This window comes from Phaethon aethereus, assembly GCF_964289735.1.
Source record: "Phaethon aethereus genome assembly, chromosome: 4".
NCBI classification, from domain to species: Eukaryota; Metazoa; Chordata; class Aves; order Phaethontiformes; family Phaethontidae; genus Phaethon; species Phaethon aethereus.
In genome coordinates, this window is record NC_138578.1 from 55,578,274 (window position 1) to 55,596,976 (window position 18,703).

At 36.6% G+C, this 18,703-nt stretch overlaps 1 protein-coding gene across 2 annotated transcripts in view; it reads right to left on the reverse strand.

Moving 5' to 3' along the window:
- Positions 1 to 18,703, reverse strand: part of DCUN1D4 (defective in cullin neddylation 1 domain containing 4) — a gene marked incomplete at both ends in the record, with an annotated part of 37,135 nt that overhangs the window by 17,303 nt on the left and 1,129 nt on the right. Inside the window, 4 exons of one of the 2 annotated variants that reach the window (XM_081999030.1) lie at positions 2,284 to 2,398; positions 3,657 to 3,686; positions 8,979 to 9,018; positions 9,973 to 10,043. In XM_081999030.1, the coding sequence (XP_081855156.1) occupies positions 2,284 to 2,398; positions 3,657 to 3,686; positions 8,979 to 9,018; positions 9,973 to 10,043 (256 nt within the window). The remainder of the gene's footprint in view (positions 1 to 2,283; positions 2,399 to 3,656; positions 3,687 to 8,978; positions 9,019 to 9,972; positions 10,044 to 18,703) is intronic. The other variant, XM_081999031.1, reaches the window with a different exon arrangement.

Sequence of the window (18,703 nt, forward strand, 5' to 3'; positions counted from 1 at the left end):
AGGCTCACGTCCCTTGAAGGCTTATACTGAGTTACTAGTATGCAGCTTCTAGGAAGTCTGCCTCTAATAAAACAGAAGCAAGGGTAAAGAACAGGGCCTAGAAGCCCCTTATTCCATAAACTGGCACTGCAGTACCCGTATTGTTTTTATTGTATATAGTATTCTCTGCATACAATGTAAGAGCAAATGGCTTTGCAAATAACTAGGTCTGCTACAGCACACTGCTGTAGAGGTTCCTGATTTCAGATTGATTTCTGCTTGACAAACAGATGTCTGACATCCAAAGACCAAACGTGACAGGCATGAGCTCCACCTGACAAACAAGCATGGAAGTAGGAGACAGCTTGCTCTTTGACTAACTTGTTCACAGAAGGTACAGGGGCATAAGTCAAATTTGAAGAAATCCTTCCTTGAAAGAAAATAGAGCTCCAAGACCGAGCTGAATGTTTGGCAAATTATTTCATACTGGCAGTCATGCTGAAATAAAAACTGTTTTCTTGAAGACCAAAACAAAAGAAACTTGTACAATGGGAAGCAGAGAAATCCCAAAAACCTTTAGAAGTTAAGGAGGAAGACAGATAAAAATTGGAACCACACCAGAGAAAGATATTCCCCTGTGGCCCATGACTGGCAGATCTGGTTTCACCTCCACTTCTAAAAGCAGGCTGAGGTCTTCCTTTTAATAAAGCCTTACATCACAGTAGAATGAAGACTAGATCCATTAGCTATAAACTGAAAGGCAGATATAAAATAAAATCCTTCAAATTAGGCTTTCAAAAAGCTCTTAATTCTTATATATACACTGCTGATAGAGTTAAGAAATCAGTTTCTCATAATTTCCTTACTTGAATTACACAAATCAGTATCTCTTACAGACAACGTTACTTTCTAGGGGTTTGGGTTGTTTTGTTTTACCATCACTGTCTTGGCAAAGGGAGGTAGAGTTAAATCTCATAAACCCCTCTACTTAGATTCTAAAAACATTCTGTCCTCATTTCACTTCCGTATTGTATGCATATCTTTGAATAAGCTGTAATGTTCTCTATCAACTATTTAGCTTTTATATTTTATTATTTCTGAAAAGCAACAAAAAAATTAAGAACGTGTACTGCTTTTTTGTTCTTGCTAGTATTACATATGCAACGCAATGAAAGGGAGAGTTGAAATCTCTTTCTTCTGCATCAACAGATCATTTAATAAATTCCATTGCAGCTACAGTTGTGCAACCCTATTAAACACAATGGAGTTATAGAGGCATAACCAGAGGCTTAATTTGGCTACCAGCATTTTTCTTACTCTTGCTAAAGAATAAAAAGGAAAGCACCCTGCCTGCTTTCAGGCTGACAGTTAAGAAAGAAATGTGTCTTTTTACCTTCCTGAAGATACTTGTTATGGAAACATGTTTTTTCTGAGTCACCAGTAATAAATAAATGTAATAGAGCTCAAATGCTACTGACTGACACAGTGGCAACCGAACTTTCCGGCTGTACATGTCACTTTTCAACATCAGGACAGTCCTGCACCTATCATGCAGGAGCGTACAGTCCTGTATTCCCACAAGTTCTGAATTTAGTGCACATAAATAGCAACTAATTTGCACACAAGGAACACATTCAATGATTTTTGAATGACTGAGGCTGGCTGTACATACACATACTGCAAATCCAACACTTGCAAAAGTCTCAGCTATGCAACACATGCTGAAAGAATACACTGCTCATGCACACAGTTATAACCCACTTGCACTTCTGTGGCCCAGAGGGAAGCTGAGCAGCACCGACTCAATCACCACTGCACCACTGGCTATCACCTTGCCTGGGCAACCTTCACCTTTTCCTTACATGACCAGCATGAAATCACAACATGACAGGGAGAGACTAGCAGGACTCTTCAAGTAAGAGCTGAGTAGGCTGCAACTACATTCACTTTTCTGACAGGCTGTAGATTGAGAATGCCCAGTCCAGATCTTATGCATGTATACAGGATAATATTCCTGTATCTCTCAGAAGTTGTTTTTGAACAAACAAGTATGTCTCTTGACAGCTGGCAAACTAGAGCAAGAGAAGTTCCCTAACAAGCTTCTTGTATGACTAAAAAAGGTGAGATGCAAACTGAACCTAGATGTGCTTATCAATATCCCATAGCTCAACCACAGGCTATGGTTCCAGATTGAGAAACCATGCAAATTTGAATACCATTTCAATAAGTATTTAAACACATGATCATATCAGCTATTCAACTTTAGATATTCCAGTAGTCTTAGCTCATGGTAAGATGACATACCCATCATGTCTACTTTTCTTAGCAGATAAATCATCTCCTGCTGCAGGTCTCCTCTTTTTCCTTGGAGGCATCACTTTACTAAAGCAGTCTGATGAACTGCAAGACCGGAGACTTCCTACAGAGGGAATTAAAAACACCAGTACAAGAAATGAAACTGTTGCAGACCAGTTCAACTGTGTCCACTAATAGGCATATTACAAAGGGAAGGGAAGGGGGGAAGTTAGTGGATTTAAAAATTACAAAAGACATGGTCTCCTTTCAATAGCAAAATCCATCTCACTTTTACGTGGTGTTCTATGACCAGGTTTCAGCTAAGGCCAAAAGTACTATACTAAAAAGTACAGTAGCACTAGTGCTACTTCAGTCTAATGAAAGGCAAGAACTGAGACTATCCTGAAGAAGTATTTAAGTCCTCAAAAATTATTAGTCATTTACTCAAATCAGAACTTCTAAGAGCTGTTCATTACTTTTTAAAATACAGATGTGATTCAAAAGCTAGAGCACCTACCTCTAGAAAACAGAACCTTTTTATTTTTAAGCCCCAAGTTTTTCATGATACAGAGAACAAGGGGTAGGAAAGGTTTTGTTTGCTTGGTTTTTTGTTTGTTTTCTTTCCTTTTTTGGGGAGTGGGGGGAGAGCAGGGGAAGAGACATTCAGCAACCACTAGGGGAAAAATAAGTGGCTGGCTCCATCATTTGGACTGGATAGGTCGCAAAGAATGAAGGTCCCCAAGTAGGAAGCAGCCAATTCAAGACACTGATGCCAATCAAGTGGCAGTCTTTCCCTCCCCTTCTCTCAGCTACATACTCCTGTCTCGGTGACTCTTCAGTGTGCCAATCCAGCTGACCAAACCTGTAGATAATTAACCCAAGCAAAAAAGAATAACAACTTTCTGTACATTAGCACAAGAAAGAGCACAGGACCAGCCCTTTTGACCACAGCAAGTCATTAAATTGCCTTTGCTGTCTCATGAACACAGTAGGCTAACACTCCAGGCAAAATTTTGTCCTATTTTCATATACTGAAGACCACATGGACACCTGAGAAAGGTGTGTGTACGAGAAGCTCAAAGAGCTATCAAAGCTCTAAGTGTTATGCAGACAATTTTAAAAGGAAAGGAAGAGAGAAATGAGGCATAAAAATCCACACAAAGCAATGCCAAAGACACTTGCAAGAAAATATGAAGGACTCCAGCATGCCTAAGCTACCTTCTCTTAACTTCAACAGCATCCAGGTTTAGCTATGCTTTATCAAGATGTCCACAAAATCTTTTATTTTAAATCACAGTACAGACTACTTTTTGACACCAAGGGAGCAGACTGAAATCAGAGGCCCAATTCCCAACAAATACTAACAGCAATCTTTTGCTTACCTATTCTTCGTATCTTTGAAAGTCTCTCTCCTGTTATAGGAGAAACACATGTAAGGAACCTTACAGCCTAGGAGGCTTTGCTACATGTACTTTATTTTAAACATGCACTGTTATGTTTATGAACTGTTATGCATATGAACGTATGGATTTGTCTAGTTTTAGGCAAGATGTTCAAACCAGTTTTTACATCAAGATGAACTAATTTGGTTTCAAGTAATAAAGCTTTTGCACTTAGTATGCCTTCTTTGGTCTTACCTTTATATTTGTTTCTATTAAGAAGAAAATGAATCTCTCTAGTTCAAGAAATACTCTTTCCAATTCAAAAATTCTTCATATGTATATAATTTCCCTCCCCTCCCCCCCAAAGCTCCCCCACCCCAGTATCCTCTCAGGAAAGTATGGTCATACCTACACTATCTTTTAGAAACAAAGTTTTAAGAGTATTGTAAATTCAAATTACAATTTAACTAGTTATCAAAAAACTTTCAAACATTATACTCCAAAAACTACTGTCACATGAAAAAAATCATAATGGCTGCATCAGAAGAATATATTTCTAGATGCACTGTCCAGAATTCCTTACAAAAGGAAATTAACAATAATAATATTTATCATCTTCTCACCCATATCAAATATATTTGAAACAGGTAGGCCAGAGACCATCAAAAACTCACAGTACACCTGATGCATTTTACTACCCAGATTAAAGAAACTAAGGAACCCGACCTGCTGAATGTCATTTGTTCCATCTGATTATGCCTGCAAATTAATGATACCGCAAAATTGTATTCCCGTAAGTCATTGAAAATGTGATACTTTACGGCTTTTCAGATCAAGTTTCTAAAGACTCTGCTAGTAAGCATTTTTTGAAAACCTACACAAAATAAAAATACTTCAGATGACAGCAGAACTTAACAGATGGCTACAGACAGCCAACAGACTCAGACACACACTAAACTTAATAAATGAAAACGTGTGCTAATGAACACCTTATTTTGGAAAATATGTACGTACATGAGTACAACCTGTAGCTATCTCATTCCCTTCAGAGCAATCTAATTGTTTTTAAATTGCTTTCCTTTGTTAAGAAAAAAAAAAAAAATCTATTTATGATGGCCACAGGCATTGGATGCTGGTAAAATGCAATAAAAACCACCCTCCCCCCCACCCCCCCCCAGTTCGCCCAGTTTACTAGTTATTTGATTGGGAAAAGAAATATGCAAGGCCTCTGTGAAAAGAGAAGCATAGCAAAAGATGAAAATAAAAGAAATTAAAATTAAAATTTAAAAAAGTAAGAAAGTAAAAATAATACAGTTATAGAACAGGAAAATCATTTTGTCAGATCTGCAACCCCATACAAACCGAAGAATTTAACCCAAGAATTCCTGCTTGAAGTCTTTTCCTAATTAAATGATAGGGCATTTTAAGGAAGATCGCTGAACTGGTTTTAAAGGCTTAAACTGATAATAGAATTCACCATAACCCAATTTCTCTAATGACTCATATGAAAAACTTGTACCCTTTCTTGGTTTGAATGTATCTAGTTGCAGCTCTCAAACTGACAGAAAAGGGAAGAAAAGAGATAGCTCAGAAATTGGTAAGTGTCTATTAAATGCACATGTACACCCCCCTCACACACAAACACACACAGACACCAGGTAGACAAACCTATTGTACATGCTTTCAGAGATTTAGCATCTTAGTAACTGAGGTTTGGACCACTATGCCTTAACTGTTGAATGATCTCTAAACTACTAGAAAAACACAGTACAAGAATGTTGCTTTAAAAGTATTTCCTTTTGTTACTAGAATCAGTATATTGAATTTGAAAGGCAGTTACTATTTCCCTCTAACAAACCCTGGAAGTTAAACCAGCAGAATATTTCTACCTTTAATTTCCATCTAAAGGTAAAAATTATCAGAGTTCGGGGGGGTTGTTTAAATTCTTGCCATTTCTTATTTTACAGTATAGCTCACTAAGTAGCATCAATATTAACCTCTCCTAGACAGTTTTCTAATTCTAAATGTAATTTCTATGCCTGCCTTTCACAATTGATTTCACTTCTCTCAAAGGTCTGATCATCTGCCAACGAACATGCTCCCTCTGACTTCATGCAAAGTTTGACAGGAACTTTACTTACCGAGTGCAGCTTCTCTGATGTGATTATCTTCAAAGTTTCTTACTCTTGGGTCTTAACTCAAGATTGGCAGAACCCTCCTAGTTCTCACTGTTTTTTTGACACTTGAAGCTAGCATTTGCAAGGTAGAGCCTCCAAATGACTGCTGAATAGGCCACCATCAGCCAAAAGCCTGCCGAGTATAAATGTTGTTTGCCAAACGCTCTATTCAGTACTTCCAAATTTGCAGGAGACAAAGCTACCAACAGGAAATAGCAACTCGAACTAAAATTCACCCTAAGAAATTTAAAACAATATGCAAGATAGTCACCACAAGGGAGGGACACTCCTAGAAGAGCAACAAAACCAGAACAAAAAAGAAAAAAATAGAGGTCAATAAATAAAAATTCTACAAGCTGTGTCCCTACAGAAGTGATTTACAGACATGCAATTTTCACCCTCTCTCTAGAAAATGCCTGTGAATAATCCTGTTCTTCTGATGCTTACAAAGAGAGATGTTTCAATGGAAAAATAATTAGAAGCTGTGAATGCTGAAGCAATTGGAAAGATATAGCTGCTTGCTTAATGATGCAACAAGACCACCACAAGCACCATTAACAATCATAATTTTTCAGATACAAGATGAGAAAACTAAGATACTCATCAAAACATCAAACAACTTGCAATCTTGCTGTAAAAGGAAAAATCATCTTCTCTATCTTGAATTCCACACTACAGAATTGCTTTGGACTCAAGAGGGTTTTCTTCTCTAAAATAACAAAAAAACATTAGAGGCCAAAGTATTTTTCCGCCCCCTACAAGCTTCAAGTACAGCAATGAAGCCTTGGTTTTGTTGAAGACATTACCTCGTTCTTTTAAACAAGCCAGGTGACAACAGGACGTGTACTTTTACTTGTAAAGACATTTTAGTCTGGATAGGCAATTAAGTCACAATTTAATAACCAAATCATGACTTTAAGCTATTAAAAAGTTGCTAGATTTGTAGTTATGACATAAAACCAATTACTATTTCAAATTCTAGAGAGTTTTCCAAGTTAATGCACATACATACTAGAAGAAAAAGAAATCGTTTACAGAATCTGAATGCCTGCTTTTCTTACCCCTACAAACAGCTGGAAAGGCACAGGCCCACGACACATTTACAGTCTACCTTATTTTTCAGCTATATATGCAAACAGAATGCTAACACATTTTATAACACTGTAATCATTACAAGTGACTGGAATTTTGAAGCAAGATCCATCTTAGCTCCCAAATCACTGAAGGAATTCTGAAACTGCCACCCTCTAGCTCTTAGAAATTTAAGATCTCGTTCCAGAAAAGAAATCTGTCTAATACTTAGAAAAGATATAGTTTGCTTTAAGTAATTTAGATGTCCAGTGCATTTATTGTTAGCTCAGAAACAACTGCTTTGAAATACGTGTAATATGCATTAAAAGCTCATTATAAGTATTAACCTAAAATTGAAATACTCAGTTTTTTTAAATAGCTTTTAGAAATCTCAAATTTAGATATTCATTTATTAATGCAAATAGCAGGGACAACAATGTAATAACATTAACCAGGATAGTTATGTCAGAAAACAAATAGAGCCTTTAAGGATAAGGCTTACTCCAGAAAATTCAGAGTGTAAAAAAAAAAAAATCTCAAAACTAAAAAAATCATCTTTAGATGGGTTTGGCAACACTCAAAGAATCTTTTATGATGGAGTTATTAACATGACTTTCAAATGAGTTCTGGACATAGAATCTCAAATTCACACCGTCTATGCAGTTCTATAAATTGCATAACAAAATCAATAGGTCTTGACATGTCTTACTATGCAGTCAGGTAATACTGGAAGATAGAATTTCCAAAAATTTAGGCACAACCAAATCAAACAATTTGCAAACGTAATTATTTTTAGATTTACATAAGACTGTCCAGTAACGTTATTTCAGAAGCGTCAAGTCCCGTGCAGTAAAACCTCTGATTGTCTTTAACTACCTGACTCAACCTCTTTTGCAGGAGTTTCTCATTTACATGATCAGCTTATTTCAAGTATCACATCACTAACTACACTGAAGGAAAACATTCGACAGAAGCCTTTTGTGGCTAGGGTAAGACAGTTCAACAATGAAACCAAGTCACCTGCCACAGCATGGTGGAGGGTACTTAAGCCCTAAGTGAGCCCTGTATGATCTCAAACAATGCAGTCCTATGCATCTCTTCTCATTGCTCTAGGCTAAGAGTATGCTAGATTTATAAGCGTGTCCCAGAAATCTCCAGGAGGAGCTGACAGCTCTCTCCACTTCTTTAAGTGTTCAAGGTAACATCAGCAAACATAGCCAACACCTCAGGAAAGAGAAAAACTTTGAGACAGATGGTAGGACAGATACGGTCAGTTTTAAAGAACAGTTCTGCTGAGTGATCAGGGCTTGAAGCCAGTAAGTTATTTTCCTTCCTCCTTTAGGTATCATGCCTGTAACACAGAAAGGAAGGAAGAAAAAGAAATCAAGGAAGATGCCAGCTCATAAGTAACAAGCACGAAAGGAGGTAACAAATGTTGCAAGATACCAAGTCACAAAGCACAAATGGTGATGAATCAAGAACGGCAGCAAGCTAGTACCAGGCACCTGAGATGAAAGCCTTGACAAATGATGACATTTTATTGAACAGAAAGCATATTTGGACTAATAAATAGCCCTTAGACACTGACTGAAAATCTGCACAAGAAACAGGAACAACCTGCATCAAAACCACTCAAGAAAAAAGCAGGGTGGTTTGGAGCACAGCATTTAAACTCGGTCACAGGCATCGCAATAGCCACAAGAGGTCTTGCTTCTGCTCTGTTCTCACTAACGCACTTTCAAGAGTCAAAACACTGTAAGAACATGGATATTCTGCTAGTCTAATGGGTTGAGTCCAAGGAGTGAGAGAAATTTTTCATGAAGTCTTCTAAAGTACTTACACTATGAAACAGTAAAATGACAGGTACTGCTGAAACCTGCACGAGTCCTTCACAACTGGATCAATTAAAAGTACGAACAACTATTTTGAAGAAAACTTTGGAAAACCCTGGCACTTGATTTCTAGAACTCCTTTAGCTTTCTAGACTATAATTTTCAATGATGTCAGAGAGACTTCTTTGATGAAGCGTGTTTAAACTGTTTCAATCTATTTCTACTACATCCCTATTAAATACCTGTCTGGTGATCGTCTTGACCAGCGTCCTCTGTCAGATTCTGCAAAAGAGTAGGAATGATATAGTTAAACAAGATGGTAATCTTCATCGTTCAGTAATGTTTTTAACCTCTATTTTATATTAATATTCATCTTAATTACTTAAGGAGCATCTAGCTAAGACTGCAGAGCCTTTGTGTTTTCAGATCACATTTATCTAAAAAGTTCGCCTTGCAAATTTATCTAAAAAGTTCAAGCATAATCTTAAAAATCCAAAAATATTTTTCAAATTATTTATCAAAAACATATCAAACTGTGTTTCAAGAGTGGAAATAACTATCCATTGGATGGGGAATTTGGCATTGTTGTATTGAACAATTCCATTAATAAATGCAGCATTAGAAAGATTGAATTTACCATTTACCACAGAAATGGCTTTGCTTAAGGATAAACACACACATTTGTTCTAAAGAAAACTGAATAAAAACCAACTGAAATCTTGGAAACAGGTTACTCCTTTCTTTAGGCAGTGTCTTTTCCGCTAAATTTGCAATGTACAAGCAGAAGCCATACTGGCATTTCCAGCTATGGCTGCAGTAAAACAAATGTAAGTGCACAGCGAACAAGCAGGGAGTCTTCAAAAAAATCCTGCTTCACTCTTCGCGTGGTTGTAAGAGGACAACTTGGTCATTCAATATGTTTTGCACAAGAACTGTAAGAAATTGGATAATGGTGGTGATTACCATTATTTGATATATCTAAGAAAGCTTCTTCTATGGAGATAACATCTAAATCCAATGTTGCAGTGAACAGTGCTCAAACTCCACTCTGACGCCCAGAGTATCTTTCACCTTTTACTAATATTGCTTATCTCTTAATGGATTCAAAACCAACAGCTTCTCATACAAAAAGACAGTCATAGTTTTTAAAAGTGTAATCACTTAATGATTTCAATCACAAAACATTCTGGACTAGAGCCCTAGCTATTCTGCTGAGAGAAAATGGCAAGTCATTACCAGCCTATTGAGGGTGTGGTAAATCTTGTGAATATTTGCCAGTGTTGATAGGTGAGAATTCAGTTGAAAATCTGGAAGTGGGGGGAAAAAAAAGAAAAAAATTTTAATTTTCTCATTTCCAGCTGCAACAACCGAGATCTTCACATGCCCAGGTCATTTAATAAAATCATCACACTACTATAAAATAAAAGCTATCTCAACACTTTTTCAGTATCAACATTTTGAACACAGAGTGGAATCAGTAAGTGAAATCTGCAAGGGATATCCTACATATGCATTTTTCTTAAGGCATGGATGACCCTCAGCAAAATAGAACTATAGCCAAATACAAAATTATATTAAGAAAACTAAAAAAATAAATATTTACAACTTTTTTCCTTTAAATTGGGAATCATTATAATTTCCACGCTACCCAGTCCTTCTGTTCCATCTGTTCCAAAATCAATTTAAGTACCACGTAAGATTCTAAAACCATTACTAAAAACGCTAGGTTTCAAAAGAGATAATTTTATTAACACGCACATACTTCCCTTTGCACTAATTTCCTTGCAAAAACTAAGAGACTGGAATACACTTACACAGTTGAAACATGACTTTTGTATAATGAACCAAAGTTCACAATACAGCAGCTGTTAAGACCAGAGCCAATAACATCAAAAATAAAATATTCTGATACTTCATGAAAGAAGCCATATCATAGCATAGATGTTAACTTTGCTTCCATGCTCCAAAAATAAAACACTTGAGTTTGCTTCAGTTGTGAAAAAGTGACAAACTAAATTTTTCTCTATTCTTTTAAATCTGCTATTTTTGCTACAAATGTGTCAAGGACAAAACTGGAAAATAAGTTATTTACCAAAAAAAAAAAAAAAAAAAATTAACTGTGGTCCAGCCACAGAACATGCAAACCAACAAGAATCTCAGAAGCTGGACACACACCAGCTGACAGAGATCAAAGACAGCCATACAGTATTTCCATTTAAACTAAAAGTATATTAGCTAACCCACTAGAACTTGTGAGCAAAACCACTCTAATTCAATAGAGACATGTACTACATGACAAGCAAAGTATTTCAAGCAAAATTCTTCCGTACGTGAAAAGCTGTATATGCCTAGTGTCACAGCCCAGTTAATGCATTAAAGCATTTCTACTGTGAGACATTTGGCTTTGCCCAGTAGCTGATACAAGATGCAAGTAAGGTCAAAAACATAACTCCTCCATTTCCATCCCTAGCATTTCAAACAAGTGCTCTCAAAATACACTTAAGATGCCCCAGAATCTAAGGCTAAACAAAAGTCATCATTAAATGTCAGATCCCCAAATCAGTGAACCACACTGCTATGAAGTTGAAAGTGGATCTGAAGGAACTGCCTGCTGTAATTGTACTTGTTACACACATGATAATGGAATTCTTTTGTCATGGTGAATAAAAAAAAAATTCAAAAGATACCTTTAGGATTCATACATTTCATTTATTAGAGAGTATCATTTCACTAATTGCTACCTATTTCTTAATATATTGTTCCCAATCCACCACCACAGCAATACGATTTCTGTAAGTCAGAAATGCCAAAGATGGCATTTCCAACTTCAGATATACTTATCTATATGAAGTCAAAGACAATCCAGATCTTCTTACCAAGATACAATAGCAAGATCTTGCATCTTGAACAGGGTGCTAGATTTGTTCCTGCATTAAGTGCTCAATAAAGTTCCGTGTTTGCTAGTCAAACAATACTAAACATATCCATTCTGCAAATCAACAACCCCAAGTTTCTTAGCCAACCTTCAATTCAACATAAAAGAATTTAAAAAAAACAAGTGGGGGGAAGGGGGTGGGGAAAGCACATAAAAGCCATTCTGAGAAGGGCAAGATTTATTTTGTTAACTGCCAAACCACACTAAGCTTTCTGGAATATTAATTTTAAAATTTCCCTTGTTGTTCAGCCTAAAATTTACAAAGAACATGAGTCTTTAGAGAAACCAGTTATACCTGGAGGTAACAAGCTGAGAACATTGAGCAAATAGTTTATCCTAAACTACTATTAAACAATAATTTTAGATGGTACTCTTAAAAACAACAGAAAAAAAATCTTAAAATTAGGATTATATAGATTAGGTATTGCCTTTGAAATAAAACATTCCCAGGCACTTCAAAACACATTATGTTTCACACATCCACTGTAAATACACTTACAATTTTAAACTGTTACTTTCAAAAACAGGTTACATCATTACGATGGACTTAGAGTTACAGAAATCTATTTTACAGCTCTTGTACAACAAGCACCACATCTTAGCTCCTCAAAGACTGGTTTATCCATATAAATACAGAGGACCAGAGTCCAAAGTTTTCTCTATTCCACAGGGGAAGCTTGCAAAGTGGGGATATTATCCAACGTCAAAAACGGGCTTCTTTTACAGTAACTGTTATAAAAGCCAATACCAAGCAACAGCCAATGAATATGGGAAGTTAAGCTACAGCTGAGGTCACCTTCTGAACTGGACACAGTGTTTTCGGTATCTCTAGTGCAAGGAAGATACACAAAGTATCCTATACCATTGAAAAGGAATATTTTGAAAAAAATGTTTTTGAAGAAACAGAGTCCAAAAAATGATACCTCCCATGCTTAAATAACACCGTCTTGAAAATTAGCAAAGGGACAATGGCATAGTCAACATGACAAACAGGTGATTCAACAGTTGGCTGCAACTGCATGCTTCTGCAACATGCTCTCTCCCCTCCACAGTACTTCCACACTGGCTTACGCAGCCTTCGAGTTGTGCCTGCTGCCTTGGTCAGCCCACTACCCCAGGGATATTATCCACAAAAAAACACAAACCAGCCAAGCAACCCTGCCAGCTCAGTGGCCTGAATCAGCTCACCAAGGAGATGTACCACCAGCTAAGCAGAGTTAGAGCAAGAAACAGGAAAGGCCCTCCCAAGTGGGAGGAAAATAATCTCCTGTGTCAGCAGCAATGTGTTAAATCAAATGAACTGTCCATCCAAGCCCCACTATGAGAAGAGTGATATACTTCACATGAAGCTACACACCCAACAGCTGGTTGTATGAGCTTTACATGAAGAAAGCCATCATGTGTGAAGTTATTTTTCACCTGAATACAGGAGTTTCAAAGCACATTAATTGGTCTGAAAATAACTTGTTTTTTTCCTGCAGAAGAAATATTTTACAGCAAAGTACCACACAGTTTATTGACCTGGGATCAGAAGAAGGAAACTTGCTTGCTTCGTGAATACTGGAGAGAGATGTGCTAGAATGCTAAGACTTTAAGAGGTGTATGTCAAACAAGCATATGTATTTTGTCGATTAAATTATTGCTGATGCAGATGTTAGGTTATCTTTAGCAAGGATTGAAGCAACAGAAATTCCAAATGGTATTAAATACTTGGCAATAATTCAGAATGTAACTGCTAAATTAAAAAAAAAATGAGTAAAGGAATTGCAAATCCAGAATCCAGAAAGGAAAGAAATGCCAAAGCCAAACTAGTACCATGGAATTTAAGCCTTGTCTACAGTTTATCGTTAACGTTAAGTGTTAAAGTCTGGCTTAGTCAATTAGTCACAATCATATACAATATAAATGTAAAAAGCAAACAGTTTAAAAATAACTTTTAAAATATTATAGATTAAGGTGTACACTATGGACCTCACAATTATAGAAAAGCAAAAGAAACACCAGCTAGCTGGGCTTGCTTCCATAATAAACTAGACAAAAATTGTTCTACAACCCTTCATTAAGGCAAACATATGAAACTCAATGAACAACCAAAAAACTCAATATATCTTAAATATAAGCAAATGTTACAGATGAACACAATTTGAATACTCTACCTTCCTATCGTAAATGAAAAAAAAACCTTTAAGGGTCAAGTCAAATTTTTTGTCAGAGAACAATGTATTGCCAAACTATTCAAATGAAACCAAATGAATACCTAAAAAAAAAATAATAATATTATTTCTACCTATGTGCCTACTCACACAGACATGTACATGCCTGAACCAAAACTGTAACTTAGTTCCTGCCATCAAAATTATCACTTTAAGGCTTCGACAAAACACAGCTACAGGGTGCACTACAATCTACTAAAAATCTAGTAAAAAATTAGCAATAGCACTAAACCAGATCAGAGCTGACTCCAAGTTTCCTTTAAAAGCTTCTACATTGTTTTTCTGAGCAAAGAGAAAATCTATGCAAAATCTCACAGTAACAGTAGGCCTAAATATATTTATCCTAGACAGACATACCATATAAATGCTACAGATACAACTCTATTAAAAATTAACTAGAGAAGTAGTCATAGTAGTAATTTTTATTACTGCTAAAATATATCTGACAGTACAAATACTTGTACAAATATTTATACAATTACAAATGGGTAATTTTCTGTAACCTTCTCTGAAAAAAATTAGGTAGAAAACACATACTAGGCACTCACTCCTGAAAATTAAAATGGTATGTTTATGCTTTCACTCTTATTTAATTGGTTTCCTTGTCTTGAAATAATAGAACTGGAGAAAAGTTGTAGCAGTTCAAAGTACTGTCGTCTTAATTAGTTTTAAATAAACTTTACTCATCCAAAAGAGAATAATTTAATCTTCTGTGAACTACACCATTTCATGCTCTATAGTGTATTTACAGAATTATCCTAACAGTAAGACAATTTGTATTGATTAATGAACTTAGAGAAGTTCAGATCCGAAAGCTGCAATTCATGAAAGCCTCAATAGTTACGTTCAGGAAGCAGAACTTCCATACTCTTTACGAAGTGCAGAAAACAAGAGAAAAATGTGTGTTGGTTTTATTTTCATTTACACAAAAACATCACAACACACCCAAAAAAATGAGGTTCCCAAACTGCAGTAGAGAGCAGCTAGGAGCTGACTCTGCATTCCTGTCAAAAATGGGATTAAGAATTCTTTTCCAATGTGCTTGTAGCTGAACCCGCACAGGCAGTGACACCCTCTAGCTGGGGCAGCCTGCAGAGGAGACCTCTCTCCCAGTCCGTGACGTGAGAGCAAGCACACAGGCAAGGGGAGGCAGAGAACAGGCTTCTAAAGTAGGGTCTCCCTTGATTTGGTGGGGCTAAACACAGGGCACTATCCAGAAAGTAAGGAAGACAGAAGTGAATTCCAGCCTAGACAGTGAGGATATGCAATGAAATGGAAAGAGAAGTGGGATGATCCATCCCAGTTTGAGGAGCAACAGGACCTAGCCATTAGAGCTAAAGACATGGTGCTGCAGGACGTTTCTCCTGCATGCACACATACAGAGCCGCACCAAGCTCACAGCTACTGCTGACACCAGCGGTATCCAAAACTACAGTTGCAAATTTGTGTATATTTTCCAAACACAACAGCCTAAAATGTTCTGAGCAAAAGAGTGATTTAAGTTATAAAAACAAAAACAAACAAAAAAACCAAAAAACTGATCCAACTACAAAAAAACCCAAACAACAGAATGTGGTTGAAGTGACAACACACTAAAAACCACTGATTTTAAGGTCAACATTCACATTCAACTCCAACATTTAGTATTACCACATGTAATCAGTCACTCACTTTATCTGCAACAAAATATTTTAAAATTCCTGCATGTTACATACATAGATAAAAGCATTCATTCCCCCCCCACCATAGGAACAAATCCTTATTCTACCTAGGTATTTAAAAAAGTACCCTGATCTGAAAGCTTGTTTACAGAAAGAGCTACTGCAGTTTAAAGTTCATTGGGTATTTTAAAGCAATTTAAGCAGTCCAAAAGTTGTGTAACTGTGATTTTAGTTTGAATGCGTCTCCATTTACTTTAAACTGACTCTGAACAAAGAAGAGCTATGCTAACATATGCTATACGAACATATAGGTTTAAAAACCCTGCATACTGGCTCATAGGGGTCTTTAGGGGTTGGGGGGGTGGGGAGGTGTTGGTTGAGCGGTTTGGTTTGGTTTTTATAGAAAAAGACCTGACACTAAGTATTTCTGGTGCAAACCAATTGTTTCTGGTGCTGCAAATACCACTGTGTACCTACTAAATGTATTTGATAAGCATTCCTAATGTAGAGTCTTACCAGAATATAATAAAGCTGGAGTGACCAGCCACAGTTGGAAAAGAATGAGTAAAATGAGTGGATAATTAGAGCTAATTTAAATCTACTTCTAAAACATCTATTACCAAATCAAACAGCATTTCAGTGATTTTGTGTTACTCAGGCTGTGAACAGACATTCTTTCAGTCTACGATTCCAGCACATAGGAAACTGAGCTCAAAGCAGGTAAGACAGAACCAATTTTACACCCATTTGATACAAAGTGTTCATCTAGTCTAACTCTTTTTGAATTAATATTATGGTAGGATAAAAGGTGTCAGTGAGTTAATTTTGCATCATCAACTGCTATGGCCTGAAAGTACTTTGCCAGCACTACTCAACTTCATGCCAGATTAGGTGTCAACTGTCATGCTACAAAGGGCATAAAGCTAATAAAAACTTTGTATCTCGTACTCTAGCTAATTCAGCAGAAACGCAACCCTGTCAAGTACGCACTACTACGGTATCCAGCACCATGCAGAGCTGGTATACATCACGATGGGTCTGCAACAGCCTAGGAACAGCTACAGCAGTCAAAAGCATTACTGTCCCAGCTGTTAGTTTCTTCCTTTCTGTCAAGAATTACAGACCCCACAGTCCTGACAGCAGCACAAGCCATGGGCACATATCCTAATCTGTTTCAGGCAAAAATCAGCTGTGTCAGTTTAGGCAATTTAAGTAAGTGGCAAGAGCTAACCCAGATACATTTGTGGATTAGAGAGTGCTCCTACAAACCACTTGACCAGGAGAGCAAGGGAAGCAGTAATCTACAGCTAATGGGCAGTAATGAGCAGCTGCAGTAGACAAAGTCCCACAGTCTGTGCAGCCACACATCTGCATCAAGTGACACAGAAGCATGTGTCACACTAGCTGGCTCCCGAGGGCAAGGTAAAGCCTTGCAGCTCTAGCAATAATATATATATACACACACACACCCCCCCACACACTATACATAGATACACACACACAAATATATATATACACACATAAAAAAATAAAAACACTCAGCAAACTGGTAGTTATTTCTATCTCTTCATGAGCCAAAAGCAGAAATGCTGTTTAACCTCAGACCTATGATTTTAAATAAAACAACTTAATTGGACAGGGTAAGAAAAGTGCTGTCACATTTAAAATAAGGGTTCTGCTTGAAGCCCTTGTTAGTAGCCTTACTTATTGTAGAAGAAATAGCCACACTATTAAATCCTCTATATTTAAATTGGATACAAGAGTTGTGCATTTTCATGGGATGTACTGTACTTCATAGTGAAATCCTTCTTGGCAAGCACAGGACAGTCAAATTAAGCATGTTTTCCTCTTCTGCTTGAAGACACAAACAAAACTAGGAAATAATGCTTTGGAAAAACCCGAAGTCTTTGTTTTCAGTATCTCCAAAGCAAGGGGGAAAAAAGTAAAGAAAATATAGGATTAATAATTCACTTAAAAGTTAGTACAAAAACTACTCAGACAAAAATAAATTTGAATCAAGTGCTGGAATTACACAAATGAAATCTCATCCTGATACAACTGAACTAAGAGAAGCAGTGAGAGGAAGACTGTTTACTTGCCTAACTCAACTTACCGCACGGCCTTGCACAGAGAAGACATTTCTGATTATAGCTACTGGAGTTGCAAGAAGCTTTTAAGCAAATGTTTGCAACAGAAAAAAGGAAAATTGATGTTTCTCACATAATATGAAAGGTATATATTCAGTCTTAGAAAGTAAAATTGAGACTGAGCAAAAAAAAAAATGTATTAATGGAATTTACATCATAAGAACAGATAAGAATCCAAGAAGGCTCAAAAAGAAGGCTCAAAAGAAATGTTCAGTCAAGAAACAATCATAAGCCAACTTCCATATGTGTAAAGATATGCTATGAACACTACACTTCTTGTTTCAAGCATTTAAATCAATGGGGAAAAAAACCAACTATGAAGCTACAGATAATGAAGTTATTTAATTTAGAAAACATTCCTATTTAAAATAACATATACAAGGCCATGAACTGCCAAAAAAATAAAAATTTATTGAGGTGGAAAATTCAATCATTCCAAGGGACACTTTAAAGAGAAGCTAGTAACAGCTGAAGGCTGAGAAACAGTACTACTCTTGTTTTCTGCAGAGAAATTACCAAAAAAAAAAAAAAAAAATCACTGTATAGCATTCAACATCCTACAGAAGCGAGCACTGGAATATTTGCAACTGTAGCTTACATGTGTATAATAAAGACCTGCGCCTTTTTTGGGACAGGGCACATGACAAAAAGACTGAATAGAAGGCATTTTCTAGAATAATTATCCTTCATTCCAACATGAACAGTTATTTGTGCTTTAATGGCAGCCTTAACCACCAACATATAACGATACATAAATATAAAGGTAAAATAAACCAGAACCACTGAAGAAATTATATAACCTTATGAGATAGAGACTTTACCAGGCTGCCCCTGTCCAATTTCTCATTTTGAGAAACACAGGAGGATTCAAGAAAATCCAGGCCTTATGCAGCATTTCTTTCCATAATTGCTTTCAGGACTTTGTCCAAAAGTCAGACCATCATTCATTAACGTATGATCAAAGCTTCAATTTTCATTATCTTTCCCATAAGCAAGTTCTGCAGTAATGAA